The 22,047-nt window shown below is 56.7% G+C and overlaps 1 protein-coding gene across 4 annotated transcripts in view; it reads left to right on the top strand.

The window, feature by feature from the left end:
• Positions 1 to 1,724: 1,724 nt before the first annotated feature.
• Positions 1,725 to 22,047, top strand: part of Plch2 (phospholipase C eta 2) — a 76,904-nt gene continuing 56,581 nt past the window's right edge. For 2 of the 4 annotated variants that reach the window (XM_074081555.1, XM_074081559.1), the window contains exons 1-2: positions 5,071 to 5,221; positions 6,538 to 6,805. In XM_074081555.1, coding sequence (XP_073937656.1) covers positions 6,697 to 6,805 — 109 coding nt within the window. In that variant the 5' untranslated portion in view covers positions 5,071 to 5,221; positions 6,538 to 6,696. Of the gene's footprint in view, positions 1,816 to 5,070; positions 5,222 to 6,537; positions 6,806 to 17,987; positions 18,049 to 22,047 lie in introns of those variants that run through there. The other 2 variants (XM_074081556.1, XM_074081558.1) reach the window with 2 other exon arrangements.

The raw sequence follows: 22,047 nt of genomic DNA, 5'->3' as shown, positions 1-22,047 counted from the left end.
TCAGTTGCATGGAGCAAGGGATCCTTCCTGTCTTGACTGACCTGTGGTCTGTTGATTGGCTGTCTACCTGCATCAGCACCCCACCCTCTTCCCGGGAGGACCCTCTGAATAGTGCTAGGTGGGCACATTTTGGCTTTTGTTTTTTTCAGAATGCAAAATGTTGTTCTGCGGCAAGTGCTGTAAATAAATATTAGCAGTGCACAAAGGTTTTGGTCTCCTGACTCCTTTGCATTCTTAGTTGCTGAGGACCCCAAAGGGCTTTTGTTCAGAAGCGCTTACATCCAAGGGTGAGCTGGAGCCTGCTCACCCCAACTTGCAAGAGGGCTGTTAAACCTCCCGTCATTCTTGAGCTGGTTGTTGAACACAGCGATTATTAAAATCAAATTAAGCTAATTACATATGTAAAACATATGAATTACATAAAAAACAAAGGTAATAAACACTTAAAACACACCACGTCCTAATTGTTTGCATCCTGCTGTTATCTCTGCTCTTATCTAGCTGCTATTTGGTTGTGTCTGTGGAGGGGATACCATGAGGTACTGTTCAGTCTTTCCAGCTCGGGGGCCAGGAATCTCACAGCAATAACTTCAAATTGGCTCTGGTGGAAACAGTCACACCAGGGGAATGGACAAGCCCACACCTCCTGAGATTTGGGTGTTAGATCTTGTCTAACACAGCGGTATCATCTGATACTCGCCACATTAGAAACCAAAAGTGATCATTTAAGAGTACTTATTTGTGAACTCTTGTTTAAAGTAACACCAGCAAACTAGTTGCATGTTAAATCTAAATCACATTTAAACTGTACTTGTTCAAAAGAAAAAATCGTGGGAGAAGAGTGACATGGCTTACATTTTTGCAAATCTCTTCGGCGTCTGGCGCATAAAAGACGGCTGGATTCTCTTATCCGCTTCCGCAGCCCATCTGTCGCAGTGTGTGGTTTTGAATGGAGGATTTGAGGAAACCTGGCCTCACACAGATCTGCTGCGTCCTGGGATCATTGTGGATATTCCTCCTGGATGCCACGCCCAACTGGACCCGTGGTGGGTTCTTAAAGTAGTTGCAATCTGGAATCTGTTATCTGGGAGGAGGCGGTACTGGGGTTTGAACTCGGGACCTCATGATTGCTAGGCAGATGCTCTGACACTCAAGCCACAACCCCAGCCCATGCAATATGGAATCCGAGAACCATCAGTGGACTTTTTCTATTTTGGTACAGTGACATTCATTGGTCCCGTTGTCACCTTGAATAGGCCTTCCTCTATGCATGATTTTGGAATGTATGCCTGGTCACCTGAAGTATGTTGACACACTTCATTGTTTTCCAAAACTCTCGTTAGCTCACCACTGATCTGGTGAGCAAAGCCTTGACGTGTTTGGGAGCTGACAGGCTCACAGCGGGGTGGGTACAAGGTGTATAAAAGCACTAATTTTCACATACTCTTGAATTTCATCCTTGACAATACATCCTGCTGTTTTTTAAGCAGCAGGCTTACCGCGTTCATTTTTTTCTTTTCTTTCTTTCTTTTTTTTTTTTTTTTTTGGCAGTACAGGGCCACCCTGCCAGCCCTGTTTTGGTTGGGATAGGGTCTCTTGAACTATTTGCCCCGGCTGGCTTCAAACCGTGATCCTCCTGATGTCTTCTCCTGAATAGCTGGGATTATACGTGTGAGCCACTGGCACCAGCTTGTTCATTTTTCTTTCTTCCTTTCTTTTTTTAGATGGGTTTCTTGCTATGTTGCACAGGCTGGCCTTGAACTCCTGGGCTCAAGTGATTCTCCCTCTTGGCCTCCCCAGGAGCTGGGACTGCAGGTATGAGTCTAGCTTTCACTTTACTTTTTGAGAAAACATCCACCAGATAGCCAGGCTGGCACAACTCAGTTCATCTTCCATTGCCTTTCAGGTAAAAAACAGTGTCCCAAGGGCCGAGTGGCTAGTTCAGTGAACAGCTCCATTTCTCTCGGGACTGCTCCCTGAGCGCTGTGGCTTAACGTGGACTTCCCACACCACTGTGGTGGACGCTCATTCAGTACCAGCCCTTGTTACTGCTTCGTCAGATACCTTGGCAAACAGGCTTTCCTTTGTTCCAGTGCTGAGTGCAGGGAAGGGACGCACACAGTGTGGGTAAGCTGGCAGCATCAACTGCCATCCTGCAAATCACAACCCAAGAGGAAAGACAGCTCTTTTTCTTTGTTTGTTTGTTTTTTTGGTGGTGGTACTGGGGGTTACTGGTGTTTGAACTCAGGACCTTGCACTTGCTAGGCAGGGGCTCTGCCACTTGAGCCCCCCCCACCAGCCCTTTTTATTTTAGTTATTTTTCAAACTGGGTCTCGCTTTTATGCCTGGGCTGGCCTGGACTGCAATGCTATTTACGCTTCCTGTGTGGCTGGGATGTCATGTGTGTGCCACACTGTGCCCAGGTTTTTATTGAATGAGATGGATTTTTTTTTTTTTTTGCCTTGATGGCCTTGGACCACAATTCCTCTCATCTCTACCTCTTGAGGAGCTAGGATTTAGGTCTTGAGCCCTTTTTGCTCTAGTTATTTTGGAAATAGGATCTTAGTCTTGCTTTTTGTCCAGGCTGGCCTGGATCACAAGCCTCTTATTTTATGCTTCCCACCAGAGCTAGGATGATAGAGCACACCCCTTGCCCAGCTTTTTCCCACTGAGATCTGGATCTTGTGAAGGTTTTTTTACAGGCTGTCCTCAAACCATGATCCTCCTGATTTCAGCCTCCCAAGTAGCTAGGATTACAGATCTGAACCTCTGGCACCCGGCTACAAGACAACTGTTTTATTAGGAAAATAGTGTAGAGCTCTTGGGCCCCTGAAGGTTCTAGAAACCCTAGGGTTTCATGGGTCACACTTTAGGAAGCAGTGCTCTGTGGTCTGGTACCAGGTATGTGCCTTGTTCTACTCTTTACTTTTTTGTACTCGGAGCTAAATCTTCAAGATCTGCTCCCCTCCCACACCAGCCTCTCTTCTTGCTCCAAATGGTGGGTGCCCCACATGAGCATCCAGCCCCCCACCCCACCCAGGAGCTGCTCTGAACATCTTTCCCCAGTCCTTTTGGGGCCTGGAGTGGCTTTCCCTCCAAGCAAAGGGGCTGGACCCAGGGCTGCCCACACACGCTCTGCCCAGTGATCCACTCACCCAGGACCTGCTCTCCTGGGACACCAGTCTCTGGAGGGGTCAGGTCCCTCTATGAAGCTCTCTTGGACCAATCCCTGGCCAATTCCCCACCCCCTCCCCCGCCCCACATCTTGGGGGCAGGGTGCCAAGCTCTTTGCTGCCACGTGCAGCCCGCTGGGCCTGGTGATCAGGCTCCAGTTGGGGCCTGGCTGGCTCGACCGGCTCAGTTGTGGCTGTGCTTGCCTGGGCCTGTGGCTTCTCTTAGGCCAGCCCCAGTTCTGCATCCACCAAGTCCAGGGGTGGGCAGCAGGGACTAACAGAGGGACCTCAGTCTGGGAAAGGTAGGGAGGTATCCAGGCAGCTAGTGGTTCCTGGGAGAGGTCCAGCTCTAGGCTCACCTACCATGTTTTGGTGGTCCTGACCTCCCGCCTCACCACCAGGATTTCTGGGCCACAGGTCCCCACACCCTGAGGCAGGGACCATAGCCAGGATTAGAGGTCTATGAGAGTCAGTGTGCTTCATGTGGGAGTGGGTGTTGAGGGTCCCACATTGGCAGAGACTCCTTAGGGGCGTTGAGGAGTTGGAAGAGGTGGGCACGGGCTATGTGGGAACACTGGCTGCCAGGTCTGGGATGAGGGAGGCTGGAGGCAAGGGACAGGCCTCTTGCTGTCCAGGTACTGAAGAGGTCAGCTCTGAGGGCCTTGGGGCATCAGGACTGAGAGGAGCTGGGTGCTAGGGACAGCTGGCCATGTCCCAGCTTAGCCGACAGCTGGGTGGGGGTCTTGTTCTCTCTGGGCCTTAGGTTCTCCCTTCAGAGAGTGGGGTTTGCTTGTGGTCTTAGTGGCCAGTTGGACCTGGGGACAGGAAAGAGAGGACTCACCCTGATGTCACCCCCCCCCCAGAGGCCGGAACTTCCACTCTGCCCCCAGGGTGCTTCCTCAACCCGGGGTGGGGGGCATGATGTGGGCAGGGGTGGAGCTCTGCTTCCTGGGCTCTGACACTGAAGGTGGGAGGAATGAGAGAAGGATATGGGGCAGGCTGGGGCTTGTGCGAGCCTCCTTGGCACTCCCAGGTGGGTTATCCCCTCCTCAGGACAGTGGGGGGCCACCACAGGTATTGAAATGGGAGCAGCCAGCAGGCCTGATGAGTGGGGACCCTCCCTGAGCAGGTACACGGATGGGAGTCCCAAGGGACGCTGGAAGCCTAGGACTGAGGAGGGCTGCTAAGTGGGAGTCACTCTTCTCAATGACTTGAAAGTAGAGTTCTGGGACTTCATGGAGGAAGGTCTACCAGTCAGGGTGTGGACATCACACCCTGGGCTCCAGCCAGGCTGTCAGGACCTAGGTTGGATTTCCTGATTAAGCAGGGACGTGGTCAGATGGCCCTCTGTACTTTGTGGTCAACCTGACCATCAGTGAGTAGTCACTCATGGCAGCAGCCAGTTCCCAAGGGCTTGAGACTGGCCTCTGGGCCATGGGTCTGAGACAGGTGTCTGTGTCTGCTCCTTAGCCTGAGGGACTGGGTTTCTGGGGGTCAGCCAGAACCCTATGGCTAGTGTGAGGAGGAGCAGGCCTGGCCAGGTATGCGCCCACAGGAAGACTGATGAGGGCTCCTGCCACTGGTGGCCTCTTGCCCACAGGGCAGCCCACCCTGCTTCAGGCCCCTCTGCTGCTCTTGCTGGCCTGGGAGTGCTAAGGCCAGGCATGGCTGGGAGTGAGGAGCACAACCGCAGACGGCAGGGGTGGGCAGGCAAGGGGCTCTTGGGTGCCAGGTGCAGTGGGGCCCAGGCCAACAGCTGACCTCATGGTCCTCAGCAGCCACGCCTTGGCTTGTGGCAGCCGGCACGGTGCTGTTGCCTAATTAGGCTTCCTGGTGCCAGCCCAGCTGAACCCCACGCCTGGCCCGCGCTCTGGCAGGCATGTCGAGGCAAGGTTCCCGCTCCCACTGCAGCAGGAAGCTGACGTTCAGGCACCCAGCGGGCGCCGGCTGGGACGGAGGCTGGGGCTGGTGTGGGCCTCACGGGCTGGTGGCCGAGACACTGCAGGCCGCCTCAGGAGGGCCTGTGCTGGGAGACCCCAGACTTGTGGGTGAGCCTGGAATTGGGACCAGTGCTGAAGGGTACCAGGGAGAGGAGGGAGGGAGGGAGGGTTTGGTCAAGAACGAGCCGGGGGCCTGTGGGTTGTCTGATATCCACTCCTCATGCTCAGGAGCCCTGGCCAGTTAGTTTAGCTGTTCATGGAGGGGGTGGGCTTGCAGACAAGGGAAGGCCCAGGGGGTAGTGGTGAGGGAAGCTAAGAGTCCCTTCATGAGGAGGTGTGAGGTGGAGAGTGAAGGCTGCTGCTTGGAGCCAGGGTTTCCTATTTCCTGCCTGTTCCTCCCGCCTGGGCAGAGCATGGCTCTGGGTGTCTGGAGGGTTCTGTCCTGGGTAGGTCAGAGGGCTCCAGGTCCCAGTGACCAAGGTCCTTTCCCTGGCCCCTGCCAGTCTCTCTGTGGCTCCCAGGGAGGGGGCTGCAGGGAAGGCCAGGTCCCAAGGAAGAGCTGGCCAGGAAGGCCCTCAGAGGAGAGCGGTGGCAGCAGGAGTTAGAAAGGAAGGTCCTATGTGGGGGCTGAACAGAGGCTGGGTGGTGGGCACTGGGGCAGGACAAGGAGGTTGGTCAGATAACGGGGTGCCTTGGGGGAACTGAACAAATTTGGGATTTGGAGCTCAGCTGAGCAGGGTCACCCTTGGCAGACGGTTGCCTTGGAGACCACAGGGGCCTCCATTTACTGCAATGACCAAGTTGTGGCTGACAGGGCCTGAGACCTCAGACCCAGTCTTACTGCAGTGATACCACAGGACTGGAGAAAGCGTGAAGGATGCCCACAGGGGATCCTCAGGGCCCACCCAGCCCCAGTGTGGCCAAGGGCTGGTGGGCAGCTCCAGACCCCAGCACAGACAAAGACCTTGGCAAGGTGGTGTTTCAGGCTCTTTGCTTTGCAGAGTGTCTTGTGTGAAACTGACTGGCTTCTGTGAAGGCTCTTACCTTGTTCTTGAGTCTGATTGAGCTTTGGGAAAAGTCCCTGCACAGAGAGATGGTCAGGATGCTCTGGAAGGACACTGTAGGGAGGGCACTTGTGGCTTGGTCACCAGTGCTGTGGCTTCATCTGCTATTTACCATAGATATGAGGTTTTGATCCTTCCCATCTACTGCTCATCCTTGGCTCCCAGGGCCTTGCTGCCCACCCTGCATCACTCCCTGGTGATCTGTCTATTTATCAGCCTCAGTGGATCTGGGCTGCAATCCAGCATCCTCCCATAGGGTGCTGTGGTAAACACTGTCTTCCCTTCCCACCCCAGAATTATTCACCTGGAGGGATGGACAGACCTCCCTCACTGACTCTCTATCCCTTTTTCTCTCTCTAGGTGTGCAATGAGCTGCGGGTCCAGACTGCATTCCAACAAGGGACACTGGGGGCCCTGGGAGCAAAGGGACCAGAGAGCAGCCTTGTCCTGCTGATGGCTGCCCCCCTCTGCTAGTCCAGGCCAGCTGCACCCACCTCTGAGAGGCCCCATCCCTCCAGGATGGCTCCCCCGCCCTCCAGCTCCCTTGTCCCTGTGCCTTCACCTGAGGACCCAGGGCCGGATCTGGACAGCAGACTGCTTTTCCTGAGTGCCAACATTCTGCCTGTGGGTGAGTGACACTTGATCTACTCCCGGTTCTTTTCCTGATGAGTGGTTCTGTTCCTTAGAGCCCCCAGGATCATGTGATTCCTGTGATGTCACCTGGGGAGAAAGAGGCTCTGACAGCTCCCCCAGAAAGAGCCCAACACACAAGGCAAGAGCAGCTGACATGCACCTGTCCTTCAATGTGGGCAGATTCTGTCCAGTTGGACTCAGCAAATTGCATGACCCACCTGGGAGAGGGGGAGGGGTTGCATTAACTTCTGGGAGGTAGCTGTCTTCCTGAACAGTCAGGACACAAGCATCTACGTGGTGGAGGCTATGTGTGTGTGTTTCTGTGTGTGTGCTGTGTGTGCTGTGTGTGCTGTGTGTGTGTAATGTGTGTGTGTTTCGGTGTGTGTGTGCTCTGTGTGTGTGTGCTGTGTGTGTGTAATGTGTGTGTGTGCTGTGTGTGTGTGCTGTGTGTGCTATGTGTGTGGGTGATCACACTGTGCACCCCGTGCCCTGTGCAGGCAGCTCCAGTTTGTTAATCCCAAATTCTCCAGATGTGCCCAGACAGGCCTCCCTGTCCGAGGGTGGGGATGTATCTGTTCAGCTGTGTATGGCCCCTGCTGTTCAGGGCCCCACAATTTTGGTTCTGTCTGGAATGGACACCAGCTGGATGGGGGAAGAGAGCAAGTAGATGCCTCAGGGCATCAGAGTTCCCCTGTGGGGAGCCTGAGGTCCTGGTACAGCAATGGGACCAGATCCAAGGGCAACATAACCAGGAAAGGGGGTTCCTGCTGCTCCCTTCCCTGCTTCTGCCCCTGCCCTGCACACACTGTCCCTGTGTCACTGCTCTGTACTACATCCCCTCCTTGTGCCTGGTTTGCTGATGTTAAGGTTGGACAGATCTTGTTCTGGGTGCTGGACTGAGGGCATGGGTGGGGAACACCTGGTCTGGCCTGGAGGTCTTTCCAGAAGGCTCCCTGAGGCAGTCCTACTGAGTGATGGGCAGTGTCTCAGTCCAGAGGGCAGGGACACCTGTGAGCAGGTGTGGGCAGGCCAAGTGTCTCTGGAGCCACCTGAGCAGGGCAGCAGCTGCTGGCCTTGTGAAGTTCGTTCTTGGTTCACACTAAAGTGGAACCAGTATCCACTCAGCCTCCCCAAGAAAGCAGCAGGCTCTTGTGTGTGTGTGTGTGTGTGTGTGAGTGAGAGAGAGAGAGAGAGAGAGAGAGAGAGAGAGAGAGAGAGAGAAAGAGAGAGAGAGAGAAAGAGAGAGAGAGATAGAGAGAGAGAGAGTGAGAGAGAGAGAGAGAAAGAGAGAGAGAGAGAAAGAGAGAGAGAGAGAAAGAGAGAGAGAGATAGAGAGAGAGAGAGTGAGAGAGAGAGAGAGAAAGAGAGAGAGAGATAGAGAGAGAGAGAGTGAGAGAGAGAGCGAGAGGGACAAGGGTGTCAGCAAGATGCCCCAGGTGGTGTGGGTCTGGGGTCTGCTCTGTCCCATTGGGTTTTGGGGTCCTGGGTCGAACAGTTTGCACAGGCCTCAGCCACAATTCTTGGGCCTGCCCCGGATTCCTGGCCATTGTGTCTCACAAGGGGCCAGGCCCCATTCTCCAGAAGAGGAAGCGAGGCTTCCAAGATTCTGGACTGGGACCTAGGCTGCAAGACCCAACTTCCCACCTTGCAAAAGATGGCAGCTCAGGAGCTCAGGAGAGCTAAGCTTCTTGACTGGGCTGAGGTAGGCTGACAGTGTGGGGCCGAGGGCTATGGGCAGTGGGACAGTGTTGGACGCCTTTAAACAGACCCTCTGGCCCTTGGTGGCCGACAGCTCCCCTGCGTAATTCGTCCTATCTCAGTTCTGGTGTATCCGTGGTAACGGGTTTCATTTAGAGCAACTCAATCCATTCCACAGGCTGAAGGGTGGGGACACACATGAGCTGCTGGTGCGTGGGCCGGGCCAGGGACTTGCAGTATTGGGGTGTGTCACCCAAGCTCCCGTGCCCAGAACCCTGAGGCATGGGAGTCCTGGTAGGGATGCTGAGACCTGTGCAGCACCAGGCTGAGCCACTCCTGGCCCTGACCAAGCACCCACCAGACACTGGGAACAGCTTCCTCCCTGATCCCTGTGCCCTCCTCCCCTGCCCATGCTACTGGGGTCATAGATGGCAGAGATGGAAGGTTGGAACTTTGGGGTGCAGGGTTGGACAGACACTGTGGCATTCCCAGCAGGGATGGTAGGCCCCCCAGGTCACTTGCCTTGGGGAACTGTCATAACAGCCAGCTAGCCACCCCTGGGAGATGCCGCCCCTGGGTAGGCCAGATGGGAGGGACTATGGTGGCCATTCTTTTCTCTTTCTGGGACTCCAAGCTGCAGCCTCTTTTCTCCTCTCAATGGGAGAAGTCGAGGGCACCTGCCCAGGCTGTTACGCAGCTGTCCCTAGCCGGACTGCATATGCCACCCTTCCTGCCCACAGGTGGGTCTGTGTTTCCCTCCAGAGGAGCTGACAGCTCTGCTGTCCTGCGGTGGACTGGACCAGTGAACTCAGAGGTGGGGTGTGTGTGAGCTGAGCCAGTGATGTGGAAGGCTCCTCCTCCACAGGGGGTCCTCTGTGAACCCAGGAGTATGCAGCTGGTTTTCCACTTCGTTGATGGAGAGAGGGCCTAGCTGGCCCTGGGAGAACCAGGATGTAGAGTGGCCAGAGATGGGATGTTCTCTAGGTGTCGAGGGTATGTGTGCCAGTAATCCTAGCCAGGGCTCTCCTGTCCCCTGCAAGTGACAATGAAACAAGTCTCTGGCTGTCAGCACAGGGCCAGCTGGGGTATATGTCTGTCTGTCTTTCTGCTTGACTGGAGCAGCTATGGCCATGAGACTGGAGGTTGAGGAGGATGGCATGAGTGCCCACACTCAGGACACGTGCCTCCTGGGGGGGCTATCCCACTTCAAAGTGTGCTCAGATCTGGGCTCCCCTGGGACTTCTCACCAGCGCTGCCAGGCTCTCTTGTATGTTTTTTTTTTCCCCCTGACTATGAAAGCAAGCCTGCCTCAGAGGAGCTGCTCTGGAAAGTGCAATACAAAAATATAAAGAAGCAAGTGAGATTTGCCAACACCGTCCACATCTCCTTGGAGCCTGTGTGTGCGGGTTTCTGTGCCCTGGGGAAGCTCCCCAGCTGCCTGTTTCTCCCACCTCAGTGCTGTCTGTCTCCCTCCCTCATGAGCCCACCTGGGGTTCAGAATGCCGTCATAGTTCTTTCAACCTGTATGCTTTCTCCTGGAGCCTGGTTTTTAATGGCTGCTTCCTGCGCCTGTGGGTGCAGCACCGTGGCCATTGCTGGGCATCTAGGATCCTTCAGAGTACAGCTGCCCCCAGTAATGCTGCAAGGAAGAGCCCCGTGAAGGCACCTGGTGTCTCTCTCCTTGTTTCTGTGGAGGCCTCGAGTCTCTGTCCGTGTGCAGCGACATTTGTTGTGCACCAGGCTCTTTGAAGCTCCCACCTTCAGCTTGCTGAGAAATCAGAGGAGATGCTGTCTGTGCGGGTGCTGGTAGAACTGGGTGGGGGGTCTGGCCTGGAGCTCATGGTGAGCCCCAGTGCCTTTCCAGTGTTGGCCCCCGTCTGGTGCAGGGTCAGTCTTTTCTAGAAGGAGGCAGGACATGTGGCATCTATGACTGGGGAAAGTGGCCCAGTGGTAGGTAGACTACAGGTGAGGCTGGTGTGTGTGTGTGAGGTGGGGGTGCAGGCAGGGAAGCTCCCTGGGGTGGGTGGGCAGTTGGGCAGTGTCTTGATGGGATCCCCTGGGCAGGACAGCAATGGATGGAGCCTGTGGCTCATGGAGTCCGGCACAGTATCTCTCCTCTTGGAGCCATAACACATAGCTGATGGCCCCAGCTGTATGTACCCATAAAAGGGAGGCTGGGGCTCAGAGTCCTTTGGGGTTTGCTAAATAAGGCTGGGGAGGGGCAGAGGAGGCCATGAGTGGTCCAGAGAGCCGGAGTTGAGAGGCCATTGTTGCAGGAGGCCTGGCCCCAGCTTGGTGTGGCCTTCCCTAGGTGGGCTCAGTGGGAGATTCCTGCCCAGCCCAGTGGGGTTCACTTGCTGCCTAGGGTTTGCACTCTCAGTTTCTGCCTGCTGCTAAGGAAAGGGCAAGGGCCCCTCCTCTCTTCCAGGGCAGTTCCTTGGCCCAGCCTGGCCTTGGGAGGATAGAGAAGGGTACCTGGCAGGCCAGGTTGGCAGGTGTGCCCAAATGCCAGGGTATTCCGTCTTCCTGTACTCTATTCTCTGGGCTCCTGGCACAGCTTCCCCTGACATCTGGTAAAAGGGGCAGAGCTGGCTTTCTTCCTGCCTGGGGTGGGTGGGGGTCTGCAGAGAGGAGAGGGTGTGGGCAGTGTGACTGAGTCCAGTTGGAGTGTCCCAAGAGACCAGCTGTGCCAGGTTTCCACCAGAAGGCATTTGGGGGGCTTTGGGGTGGACAGAGCACACTTTGGGGGCGGGGTGAGCAAGGGGACATGAAATCCTGTTTAGGTCCCTCCCTAGGGCTCTTCTCCCAGGAGTCCAGAGCCCTGAGTGAGGACATGGCCTGCTGGGAGTCCTCACCCCTGTGGACCTGGTACACAGTTGGTGCTCATGCATGCTGACATAGGGCTCTTGGGCACATTGAAGGCTGGGGGTGGGGATGGGACAGTGAGCTCAGACCTGGCCCCTGGATTAGTCTTTGGGGATCTGCTTTCTTTCTAGTCTCCTGAGGGCTGGTCAGGCAATAGCCAGGGGTTATTCCTCCCAGCTGGGGGTCTTGGTGGGTTATGACCCTGTGTCCTCTGAGCAGGGAACCCTGGTCTGGAGACTCAGTTTCATCCCCATCACGGGTTACCCCAACCCTTCCAGCCCAGGAGTGTGCAGCTCCCATTCCTGTTCAACCCCAGTGGGGACCTACCACAGCCAGCTGGACAGCTCTGCTCCGGACTCAAACTCATAGTTCTTGAGAACACAGCTTCAGGCCTCTGCCCCAGGCTTCTCTGTCTAAGCAAACAGCACCCCCGCACACACACACACACACACACACACACACACACACACACACACACACACACACTTCACACCCTTGAGCCAAATCCTGGGAACGGCTTCCACCCACAACATCTTACCTGTTCATCCTTGGGCTGCTCCTTTATCTCCCAGCCCCCCCGCCCCCCATATTCTCTTCCACTACAGGCCTCACACCATCCGAACCACCATTGGGTCCTGCTTCCCTGCCCAGACATACACACAAACACACTCACAACACACACATGTGCTCAGCCGGCCATCTGTTCTGGAGCTCACCTGCCAGCACCTTCTCGCTTGGGTCACTATGGCTCTCCATGATTTGCCCCCTGCCTGCTTTTCCTGTAGCCCCTCTCCTCTGCTGTACCACCCCACCAAGCAATGTTCAGGCCTTACCTGTCTGAAGGGCCCTCCTGCTGCACACCATCATGCTCCCCTCCCCCCAGTTTCTGCCTCCATAGCCTTTGTAACACACTTGGTGACTTGGCTGGGCTCTTGTTTCACACTGGTCACTGGACTGAGGCCGCCTCCAGCAGGGTCATATTTGAACTCCTGGCCACCCAGCCAGGAGTCCTGGGGATGCTCAGAGGGCCTTGTCAGTGGTTGTAGCGAGTGAGTGACGATCACAATGGCAGACGGCATGGCCGATGTGTGCAGGCAATGGCTGGGTTATGATGGAGATTTGAAAAGCAGGACTAGGCTTGGAGTGAGGTAAGAAGAGAAGGGCAGGGCCCAGGGTCCTGGTGTCCCTCAGGAGCAACCCTGTGAGATTGAGGGGACTGGAAGAGACCCTGGGGAGAATCTCTTTAGAGGGCCCCCCTCCTGTGCTCCTCCTCTGCCTCCAGCTCCCCACGCCCCAGACAGGGTTGTGTGCAGACCCTAAGCTCTATCAGAGAAGGCAGGCCCAGGGCTCCTGGTGGGGGCTGTCTACAAGGAGGAAGGAGAAGGGGCTATGCTTCTCCATTTTGTCCTGTACCAACCAGGGCCCTGGATGTCCAGGACCCAGTGTCTAGGAAAGGGTCCCCCACCATCCCTGACGCAGGCTGGTGAAAACCCCCTGCCTATCCACTCCCTCTTGGAGCCTAGTGTGGCTGCCCTCAGCCCCACTCCCACCTCCTCCCTACCAGCCTAGGCCCCATTCAGCACTGTGGAGTCACCAACCTCAGTATCCCAGACCAAGATTGTTCTGAATTGGCCTCAAGTAATGGAGGCTGGGAGCTGCCAACCCCCATCACCTGCTCACCACCTTTACCTTCTCCCTAAGCCAGAGCGGCCTGCCACCTCTGGTCCCACCGGGCGTTCCTCTGCAGGTCCCAGGGCTGGAGGAGCCCATGTGTTTGGCCTGGGGAGAGCTGGGGTGGTTTCTATCCCAGCATCAAGCATTCTGCCTGCCTCTCCTGCTGTAGGCTGCTCCCTGCTTAGGCCCGGGTTGCCAGGGCTGCTCTGTGCAGAGATCCAGTCTGACCTGGAGCAGTTGCGGCTCTGACATAGGGATGGCCATGTAGGAGAGGCCCTGCCACAGCTTGAAAGTGGAAAGTATTGCTTCCTAACAAGAAGAGGGGCTGTTTGGGGACAGAATAGTCCCAGGCTCTGGGATCCTGGGTAGGTGTCTTTTTGTCTTCTTTCTTTTCTTCCTTCCTTCCTTCCTGTCTTTCTTTCTTTCTTCCTTCCTTTCTTTATATCTCTCTCTTTCCTTCCTTCCTTCTTTCCTTTCTTTTTTGGTGGTACGGGGGTTTGAACTCAGAGCCTTGTGATTGCTAGGCAGGTGCTCTGCCACCTGATTCTTGTCTCCAGCCATTTTTTGCTTTTTTTTCAGATAGGGTTTCATGCTTTTCCAGGGCTGGACTGGGGCTTTGATCATCCTACTTCTGCTTCTCAAGTAGCTGGAATTACAGGCATGTACCACCACACCTAGCTTGTCTTCCAGTCTTTGTGCCCCATAAAGAAAATGTAATATTAGGAAACAATGATTCCTAAGGGCCAGCAGCAACCATAGAGATGCCTTCATTCCTCTCTTCTTCATCCCACCTCTTCTTGGTTCTAGCTCAACATAGCAAGGTGCCTGGGGGGTTGGGGTAGTAGGGTCACCTTGCCCTAGGCTGGGAGGTCAAGTCACAAGAGCTGTCTAGGCCATTGCCCTCACCCACTGCTGGCTAGGCCTGGCTTTCCTTTCCTTGGTGCCGGGCCCTAGGCCCCGTGGGTGGGAAGCAGGAGCTGGTGGGGACTGAGAGCCAATCCTGCACGTTGTCTTGAGTTCTGATTGAGAACGGGACGTCTTAAGACCAGATGCCAGTGGAAAACGAAACACACACTTTCTAAATTTAGCTAGTTGAGAATTGCACATTTGCCCAATTAGACTTATTGATTTGGCGTATGTGTGCTGCTCTGCCTGCGGTGCCCTTGCTGTGCCTCTTGCTGCCTCCCTGAGAGTGTCTCTCCAGGCATGTGTGTCTGCAGGGGTGACCCAGGGCTGCAGATAGGTCTCTGAGCCTGCTTCTGCCCTAAGCCATCTGTAAAACCCAGAGCTGGACCCTGCGACCAGCAGGGGAGTGCCTCAGGGTGTACAAGGCAGTGGAGCCAAGTCTGGCTGGATTCCTATCCACCAAGGAAAGACAACACCAGAGGGTCCCCAAAGCCAGGCCTGTTCAGTGTTTGGAGGGAGCAGTGGGCATGTGGTTCCCTTCCTATGATCTTGCTGGAAAGGGCAGAGTCAAAACAAGGGCAAGATCACATATATCCTGGGACATTGTGTGTGTGTATGTTGGCTGGGGAGGGGCGGGGGGGCGGGGAACAAGGCAACCAGGGAAGGTGCTGTGCTCCAGACCTTGGAATGCAGGCTGAAGGCGGAAGGCACATGGAGCAGGAGTCTGGCTCTGTGCAATATCTGTGAGGGAAGGAGCCAGTGGTTGTGGGGAAGGCAGATGGGGCTAATCTGGGGGTCCTGGGTGCCAGGCTAGGATATCTGATGTAGTCTGTGCCCCAAGATGGCAGGTGTACTGGAGAATCTGGGAGGCCTGATGAGGGCTGAGGGTGAGGCCCAGGTACTGGCATGTTTGGGAGACCTGGGGAAGAAAGACCAGTGGGACAAGGGGGTTAGTGGCAGAGGGTGGGGGAGGTCAAGGGCAGAGGTGGCCTGGTGGCAGGTTGTCTGCTCTGGCTACTGGAATTGCCCAAGATCACCTGCTATTGCTGTGGGTCCTTCCACTCACCACCACCTATGGCCTTTCCTTCTTCACTGCAGGCCTGGCCTCCCCAGGGATCCCAGGGATTTTTGCTCACAGTGGAGACTTCTTTCGTTGTTTCCAATTTGCATTGTAGTTTGGGCTTTCTGCAGAGGAAGCCCATGCTTCTCTATCTTGGTGCTCTTGGTTTCTGTTTCCCTGTTTGTGTCTGTCCCTGGGTCTCAGCTCTCAGCCATGTTTCCCGTGGCACCAGAGAGATGTTGATTTTTTTTCTCCTGGGGCTTCATCTGAGGACCTTGAGCTGCAACTGCAGGATCTGGCTGTGCCTGAGTCCTTCTTCCAGGACCTGGCATCTGTTCTGTGAGAAGAGACCCCCCCTGTGCTGCGGGTGTGGTTCACCTGATGCCCAGAAAGTGGAGGGGGCTGGGTTTCCCTTTTCTGCATGCACTAAGCCCTGGAGCTCTTTAAGCCTGAATGGGATGCTCAGAAAAGCCCTTGGATGGGCAGAGTGCAGAAGGAAGCCCCCAGCCTCAGTTTCAGCTGCTGCCTGGCTAGGTCCCTCCTGTGGTGTCTCAGAAGCCAAGAAGCCCTGGCACCTTAGGTACAATGACTGAATGTTTCGAGGCTTCTGATTCCATTCTGGCCTGTGCTTGGCTCTGGCCAGCCCTGGCATGTGTTGGGAGGGTCCAGGGGCATTGAGAGTGGGCAGGAGGCTGGGGATCATGCATTCTTATAGCACACAGAAACACCGGACACCAGGGACTCTTTATTCACTTACACTTCATTTGCTCATCTTGCACTCCCACTGGGGTCCTGGGCCAGCTCATGCTGTCAGGGTGGGGGTGGAAGACAGGAGTGGGCAGCTCTGTTCTGGCCTGGGTATTCATGGGGGGGTGGGCAGAGAAGTTGCTGGGGACAGCATTCCAGGAGAGGAAGCCAGGGTGGAGTCCGGAGTGCATGGCTATGGCTGAGGGGAGCCAGGAAGCAGCCTGTGTGGGAAAAGTGCATCCCACACAGAGGACCTCCTCTAATTGCCTCTGCTCCCTATGTAGCCCAATTAGGGCAGCACAGTTCCTGACAGCCCCTCATTGTGAGGATGATGGAGGCCGTGGTGGGAATGCCTGATATGACCTGCCCTACTCATCTGGCTTCAGTCAGATGAAGCATCCCAGAACACATATCTGGCACAGAGCTTCCAAAGCAGACAGAAACAGAGCTGGGAGGTGCCAAGGAGCCTGGAAAGCAGAAAGCTTTGGTGCTCAGCTGCCCGGCAGGTGCCCCAGGCCATCTCTCATGGGTCAGCTCTGGCCCCAGGGTCTGCAGCACAGCCAAGGAGTCTGTTGGGTGGCTTGAGGAAAGTCAGTAATCTGGAAGGAAACACAGAAATCAGCAAGTATGTATCTGGGGAAAGTGAGGCCCAGAGAAGGGAGGCTGAGGCTGCTCATGGATCTGTGGGAGCTGGGACATGAGCCTGTGTCTGTGTGCCCTCTTAAGTCACTAGAGCAGGGCCAGAGAGTGATCAGGGTCTGCCATGGGGCAAAATGAGGACGTTGGCAGCATTTGTCTCAAATGACACCCATTCCCCAACCCTGGTTTCCTCCCCAGTTCCAGGAACCTGTTTCCAATCTGGTGCCCATGTCAGGCCTCATCCCAGACCAGTCTTTTCTTTCCTGTCAGGCCAAGTCCAGGGATTCAAGTCTCCTCACTGGGCCACATTTTATTCTCAGGTCTGGCTAGGATTCCCTTCCCATTCTGAACTGCCCAGGTCAGACCCCAAAGGATTGAGTCCAGGGACCCCACTCGGGTGCAGAAATGGTATGGATGGGGCTTCCCTAGCAGGCTGGGGTCTGGGAGTGGCCTGATGACAGGCTGGGGGGCCTCTCTGGGCTGCAGTTGGCAAGGTGGGGTGGAACAGAAAGTTCCATTTCTTAGCTCTTGCTAAAGAAGGTCAAGGAGGGAGTGGGGACCCCTGTGGACACAGGTGTAGCTGGACACTTTCTCTTGGCAGTTTCTCCCTCTCTGTGACTGCTGCCTGCTGCAATAGGGGATGGGGCAGGGGATGGCCATGGTGGGAAGAAGAGCTGGGGCCTGCAGAGAAGCCTGGTCTGGCAGGGAGGTCCCAAGAAGGGTGCCCAGGGCCCAGGGCCTGTATCTGTTGCTGCCGTGGGCACCACCCAGGACCTGGCACAGTGAGAAGGAGTTGTGTGTGAGACTAGTGTCTGGCCTGCATTTACATCTCCCATCTTGGTCCTCTCTTCAGGAATGAGGGATGGTTTCCAAGACAGCGGTACCAAGCCCCTCCTCCCAGACCCAACCCAACATAGGGCTGCTTCCCTTGAGGGAGTTAAGGGGTGCACCTGTCCAGTTGAGGAGCCCTCTACAGCCCTCCCCCACCAGTTTCAGGACTTTCAGGCTCTGCACATGCCCCTGGCATCTTGGTTGGGGGAGGGGTGACCCAGGCCCTTTCTATTCAAGCACTAGGGTGGCAAGGGAGGGGGTTGGGAGCAATGACCGGCCCAGCGCCCTGCTTTGGCTGCGTTGAACAGCCTGGTTTGGGGAAGCGCCCTGCCCCCTCCCGGTCCGGGTCTTGGGAGCCGAGGGAAAGTGGGGAGCAGGGAGGCTGCGGGTGCATATTTGCAGAAAGAGTACTTTGGGTGCAGCGGGCGCGGGGCGGGTGCTGGCTCCGCTGTGCGCCCCGTGCACCCCGCTCTCCGGCGTCGCTCTCGCCTGCTGTGCCCACATCGCGCCCCATTCGGTGCGCAGCGCAGTCCGCGCCCCCGGCCCCCTCCCGGCGCGGGGCGGGCAGGGGGTGTGGTACGGGCGGCACGAGTGACAGCGTGCTCGGAGCGCGGCGCCTCCACGGGGCGCAGTGTCACTGCGCCCGAGCGCGCAGCGCGCAGTCTGCCGCGGGTCCCCCGAGCCGGCAGGGCGATGCCGCTAGAGCCCGAGCTCCAGCCCGGCCGCTGACCGCCCGGGTCCGCACGTTTGCCGCCGCCGCCGCCGCCGCGCCGCTGCCGCGGAGACAATGGACGCGGGAGCCGCTCCGCAGAAGCACAGTAGGTGCCGCTCCTGTTGCTGCGCCGCCCGGGCCCTGGCGGGTGGACGCGCGGGGGCGCCGCTGCCCCTAGCACGGGTCCGGGCCGCGCCCGGGGAAAGGGGCGTTCGCTGCTCCCTTCCTGCCGCTCTGGGGCCGAGCTGCTTCTGGGGTGCTGACGGCGGGGAGGGCTCTGGTCTTGGTGGGCTTGGGCAGGGGTACACCTGTGGGATCGTAGAGGGACAGGCAGAGGGATTGGAGCTCTTTTGGTGGCCTCAAGTACTGAGGGCCGCCCCCCCCCCTTCAAACTTTCCTTTCCTGGTTTCCTGAGGATGTCCTACTGGGGACTGTGACCCTGTGCTGAGACTGACCCTTGCTGAGCCAGGCAGGGCACTCCTGTCCCCCACTGGATGGTGCAACAGGAGCACTGCCATGTGGGTCTGCAGCAGATGCCTACCAGGATGCGCTGCAGTGGCACCCACCACTCTGGGCTGCAGGTGCTGCACCTGGTCCCTGGCCACCCTCTCCACCCCAACTGTGCCTTGGCCACTGTCGGGTGGCCACCCGTAGGGTGATGTGGGGGAAGAGCTCAAGCATCCGCTGAATGGTACTTCCTGGGGCTCTGGGCTTGCAAGCAGAGTTATGGGTCATCCTTTATGGGATGTGGGCACTTCTGGAGCTGGCAGAAGGGAGATGACCAGGGAATAGAAGGCCTCCCCTCCCTTCCATTCTCCTCCACTCCCTTCATCTCTTTTCCCCTCCCCTGCAATCCCTTCCCCTCCCCCTTTCCAATCGCCCCAGACTGCCTGCCTGGTGACCCTTGAGACAGATATGGGATCTGCACCGGCCAGGCCTTTCTCTTGTGTCCTTCTCCACCCTCACCATGAGAATGCAGCTTCTGTGTTCCCTTGTCCCCCTAATTCCCTAAGCTCCTGAGGTGATGCCCAGCTGCCTGGGCTGAAGCACTCAGTGCATCCCTCCAGGGGCACCTATGGGTGCCCTGCCAAGCCCCCTGAGCAGGGGCCCAGCCAGACAACTGCAGGTATGGAGGGGAGTTCAGACACCATGGGAAGAGGGACAGGTCAAAGTCAAAGGTCACCATCCTGATTCCTGCCTGATTGGTGGGGACAGGAGTTGGTCTGTACATCTCCTCCTAGGATGCTGGGCTCACAGAAGAAAATGCCCCCATCCCTCTGCAAGAAGAGAATTGACCCTTCATGGTCATGTAGTCAGAGTAGAAACTGCAGCTGGCCTGGGTGGTGGCAGGGGGACTCAGTGGACATATCTATCAGACAGTGTGTGCTGTGCTTGGCACTCCCAGGCGGTTGGTTGGTTGGTGGCCTTGATGTCTTGGATCCACGCCCATCCAGGGAGTGTAGTGACTATGAGGCTGGGAACAGGCCTGTCATCTGTCCTCTGGTAGAGATGACACACTATCAGCTGTTTGTGGGTACTAGTGGGTCCTCCTATGGGTGACCAGGCAGGGACTATCCCCAGCTGGTGCTTGGGCCAGATCTGTGGGCCCTGGGCCCACAGGAGGTTTTGGTATCTCCTGTAGGGGCCAGAGAGGCTTGTGGGTGGGAGAGGCCCTCATACAGACCCTACTGAGGGGTACGGGGGCCAGGCAGCCCCAGTTCTTGAGCCTCTCATGTCCCATCGCTGAGAGTTCAGGTTACATAATCCCCACCCCACACACGGATTGCTGTAAGAGGCAGCAGCCAGGTTTGACGATATGAGTTGTAATTGGATTTTAATTTTTAATGTCTGCAATAGATGAAGAGCTATGGGCCAATTTGTATATATTCGGTTACTCTGAGCCTAATAAGACTACTTCATTAGCTACTAACTATCACGCCTGCTCCACCGCCCGCTCTCAGGAAGGGCAGGAGCCCAGCCCAGAGCGTGTGCCAGCGACCCGCAGGCTGCCTGCCACCTGCTGCAGTGGAGGGGCATGCCGAAGCTGTGAGCTGCCTGCGGGACCCCGGAGTGGGCTGGAGACCAGCCCAGAGGGGCTCCTCTTGCTGCATGTTGCCCAGCCAGCTGGCCCATTGCTGGGCCACTCCTGTATCCACCGCAGCCCCCCAGCCTGCAATGCAGAGTGGCCGGGCTGTCCCTGACTGCCAGAAAGGAGCAGCTATCTAGGGTCCAGGCATCAACATGTTGACTGAAAATTCAGCTTCCCTGCAGCTGCCTGATGTTGGGCCACCACAGGCGTGGCCAGGGTTCTTGACCACAGCACCTCTGGGTTCAGGTGGCCCTGGATCCTCCGAGATTCTGCCGGCCATTCCCACATTCCCGGCTCACCCAGTGAGCTATGGGTCAAAGCAGGAATCAGGACTTGCAGTGGGTCTCCCAAGTGCTGGGGTGGAGCGGCCTCTGGGGTGGGGGGGCACATGGCCTCCAGGTGGATCAGGTCCTGAGCAGAAGCAGGCTCCTAGTGGTTGCTCACTCCACCCCAGCTGGAGGGGCGCTCTGTCTGTGACCGCCCTTAGGATTATTCTTAGGTCTGTTGTGTAACAGGCAGCATCGCAGGCAGACGGAGGAAGGGCTCCTAGAGACGTCTCCAGTAGTAGCAGCTAGCCAGCCGAGAGTCAGCTTTTGTCCTTTCTGCCTGCCCAGCACAAAGGGACAAAAGAGGCTGCCTCTGATGCCCAGCCCCATCAAGAATTGGGCAGCCCAGGCTGTGGAGAGGGGCCCAGGGCCAGAAGGTCTAGGTGCCCCTTCACCTCTTGGGGCTTCTGAGGCTGCGGCTTAGCCTGGCTTGGGATTCCCTCTGCCTCCTGCCCACCGTGCAGCCTCCTGTGTAGCACATGTGTGTCTTCACACGTGTGTGTGTGTGCACCTGCATGTGCCTGTCCCCTCTTCCCGGGCCAGCTCCACAGCAGCAGTGGCCTGTGGAGGGAAGTGAGGTGCCCACCCTGGCTCTGGACCTGCCCCCTACAGTTTCTCTTTCTGCCTTCCTTTCCCATCCCCTTCTGTGCTCCCAGCAGCCTTCAGGAGTCAATTCTGGGGTCTCCGCCCCCACAGATTGGAGCAGGCTCCTCACACCTGTTTTCTGAGCTCCTGCTGCATAACAGACCCCTGTGGGTGGGATGTGCCGGAAGGAGTCAGGCCTGGTGGGAAACAAGAGGGACCTCTGGGAGGCTGAGGGGCAGAGGGGGCTGCTCAGTCGTTCATTCATTCCATAGAGCCTGCATGGGGCTCACCCGCATCCCATGGAATCATGGTCCTCATTACCCTTGCTGGACCCTCAGAATATATATATGCCCCAGAACACCTGAACACATATGCATATGTCTGACACATGTGCACACCCATGCACACACCTGCATACATGTACACCCATACACCTGCACACACACACACACACACACACACATATATGCCTGCGCACATCTGCATAGGCCTGTTCTCAAAGCAGGCCAGGCTGCCTGGGGAAGGGAGAGAGCTGACTGGCATTTTTGGGACTCCTGTTTTCCCTCCCGGGACTGCTGTGTGTGAAGGGACATCTTCCCACTGGCTGGTGGGTCTTGGCAGCTGGGATGGTGTAGGAACAGGGAGAGACCAGGGCATGGCAGGAAGGGGCAGTGCAGAGCTCCAGGCTGCTGACTTGGGACTCAATTTATGACTTGTGATTGTGACTAAGCTGCTGACCTTGGAGAGACCAGGTGGCAGGGAGGACTAGGAGCTGTTAAAGGACAAGTTGGTGAAACATCCTCTTCTTGGTCTGGTGAGGGCCCAGGGAGGCCTCTAACTGGATCTTCATATCAGTACCCAAGCCAAGCCTCCTTCCTTGTCCTGGGCCCAGCCTGGACCTGGGTTGTGGGGGTCGTTGGCAGACCTAGCCCCTCCATGGCTGGCACCATCACTTCTGGGCGGTTGCTTCATTTGTCTGTTGACACAAGACCTGAGGTGCCCTGAGGTGCTGTGTGCAGGGCCTGGGAGTCCCCGAAAGGCTTTGATCCCCCTTACTGGCTGTGGGACCTGAGCAGTCATGTAGCCATCTGTGCTTCTCTTTGTC

This window comes from Castor canadensis, chromosome 7 (assembly GCF_047511655.1).
Source record: "Castor canadensis chromosome 7, mCasCan1.hap1v2, whole genome shotgun sequence".
Taxonomy (NCBI): domain Eukaryota; kingdom Metazoa; phylum Chordata; class Mammalia; order Rodentia; family Castoridae; genus Castor; species Castor canadensis.
This window is presented reverse-complemented; position numbering and strand designations above follow the sequence as displayed.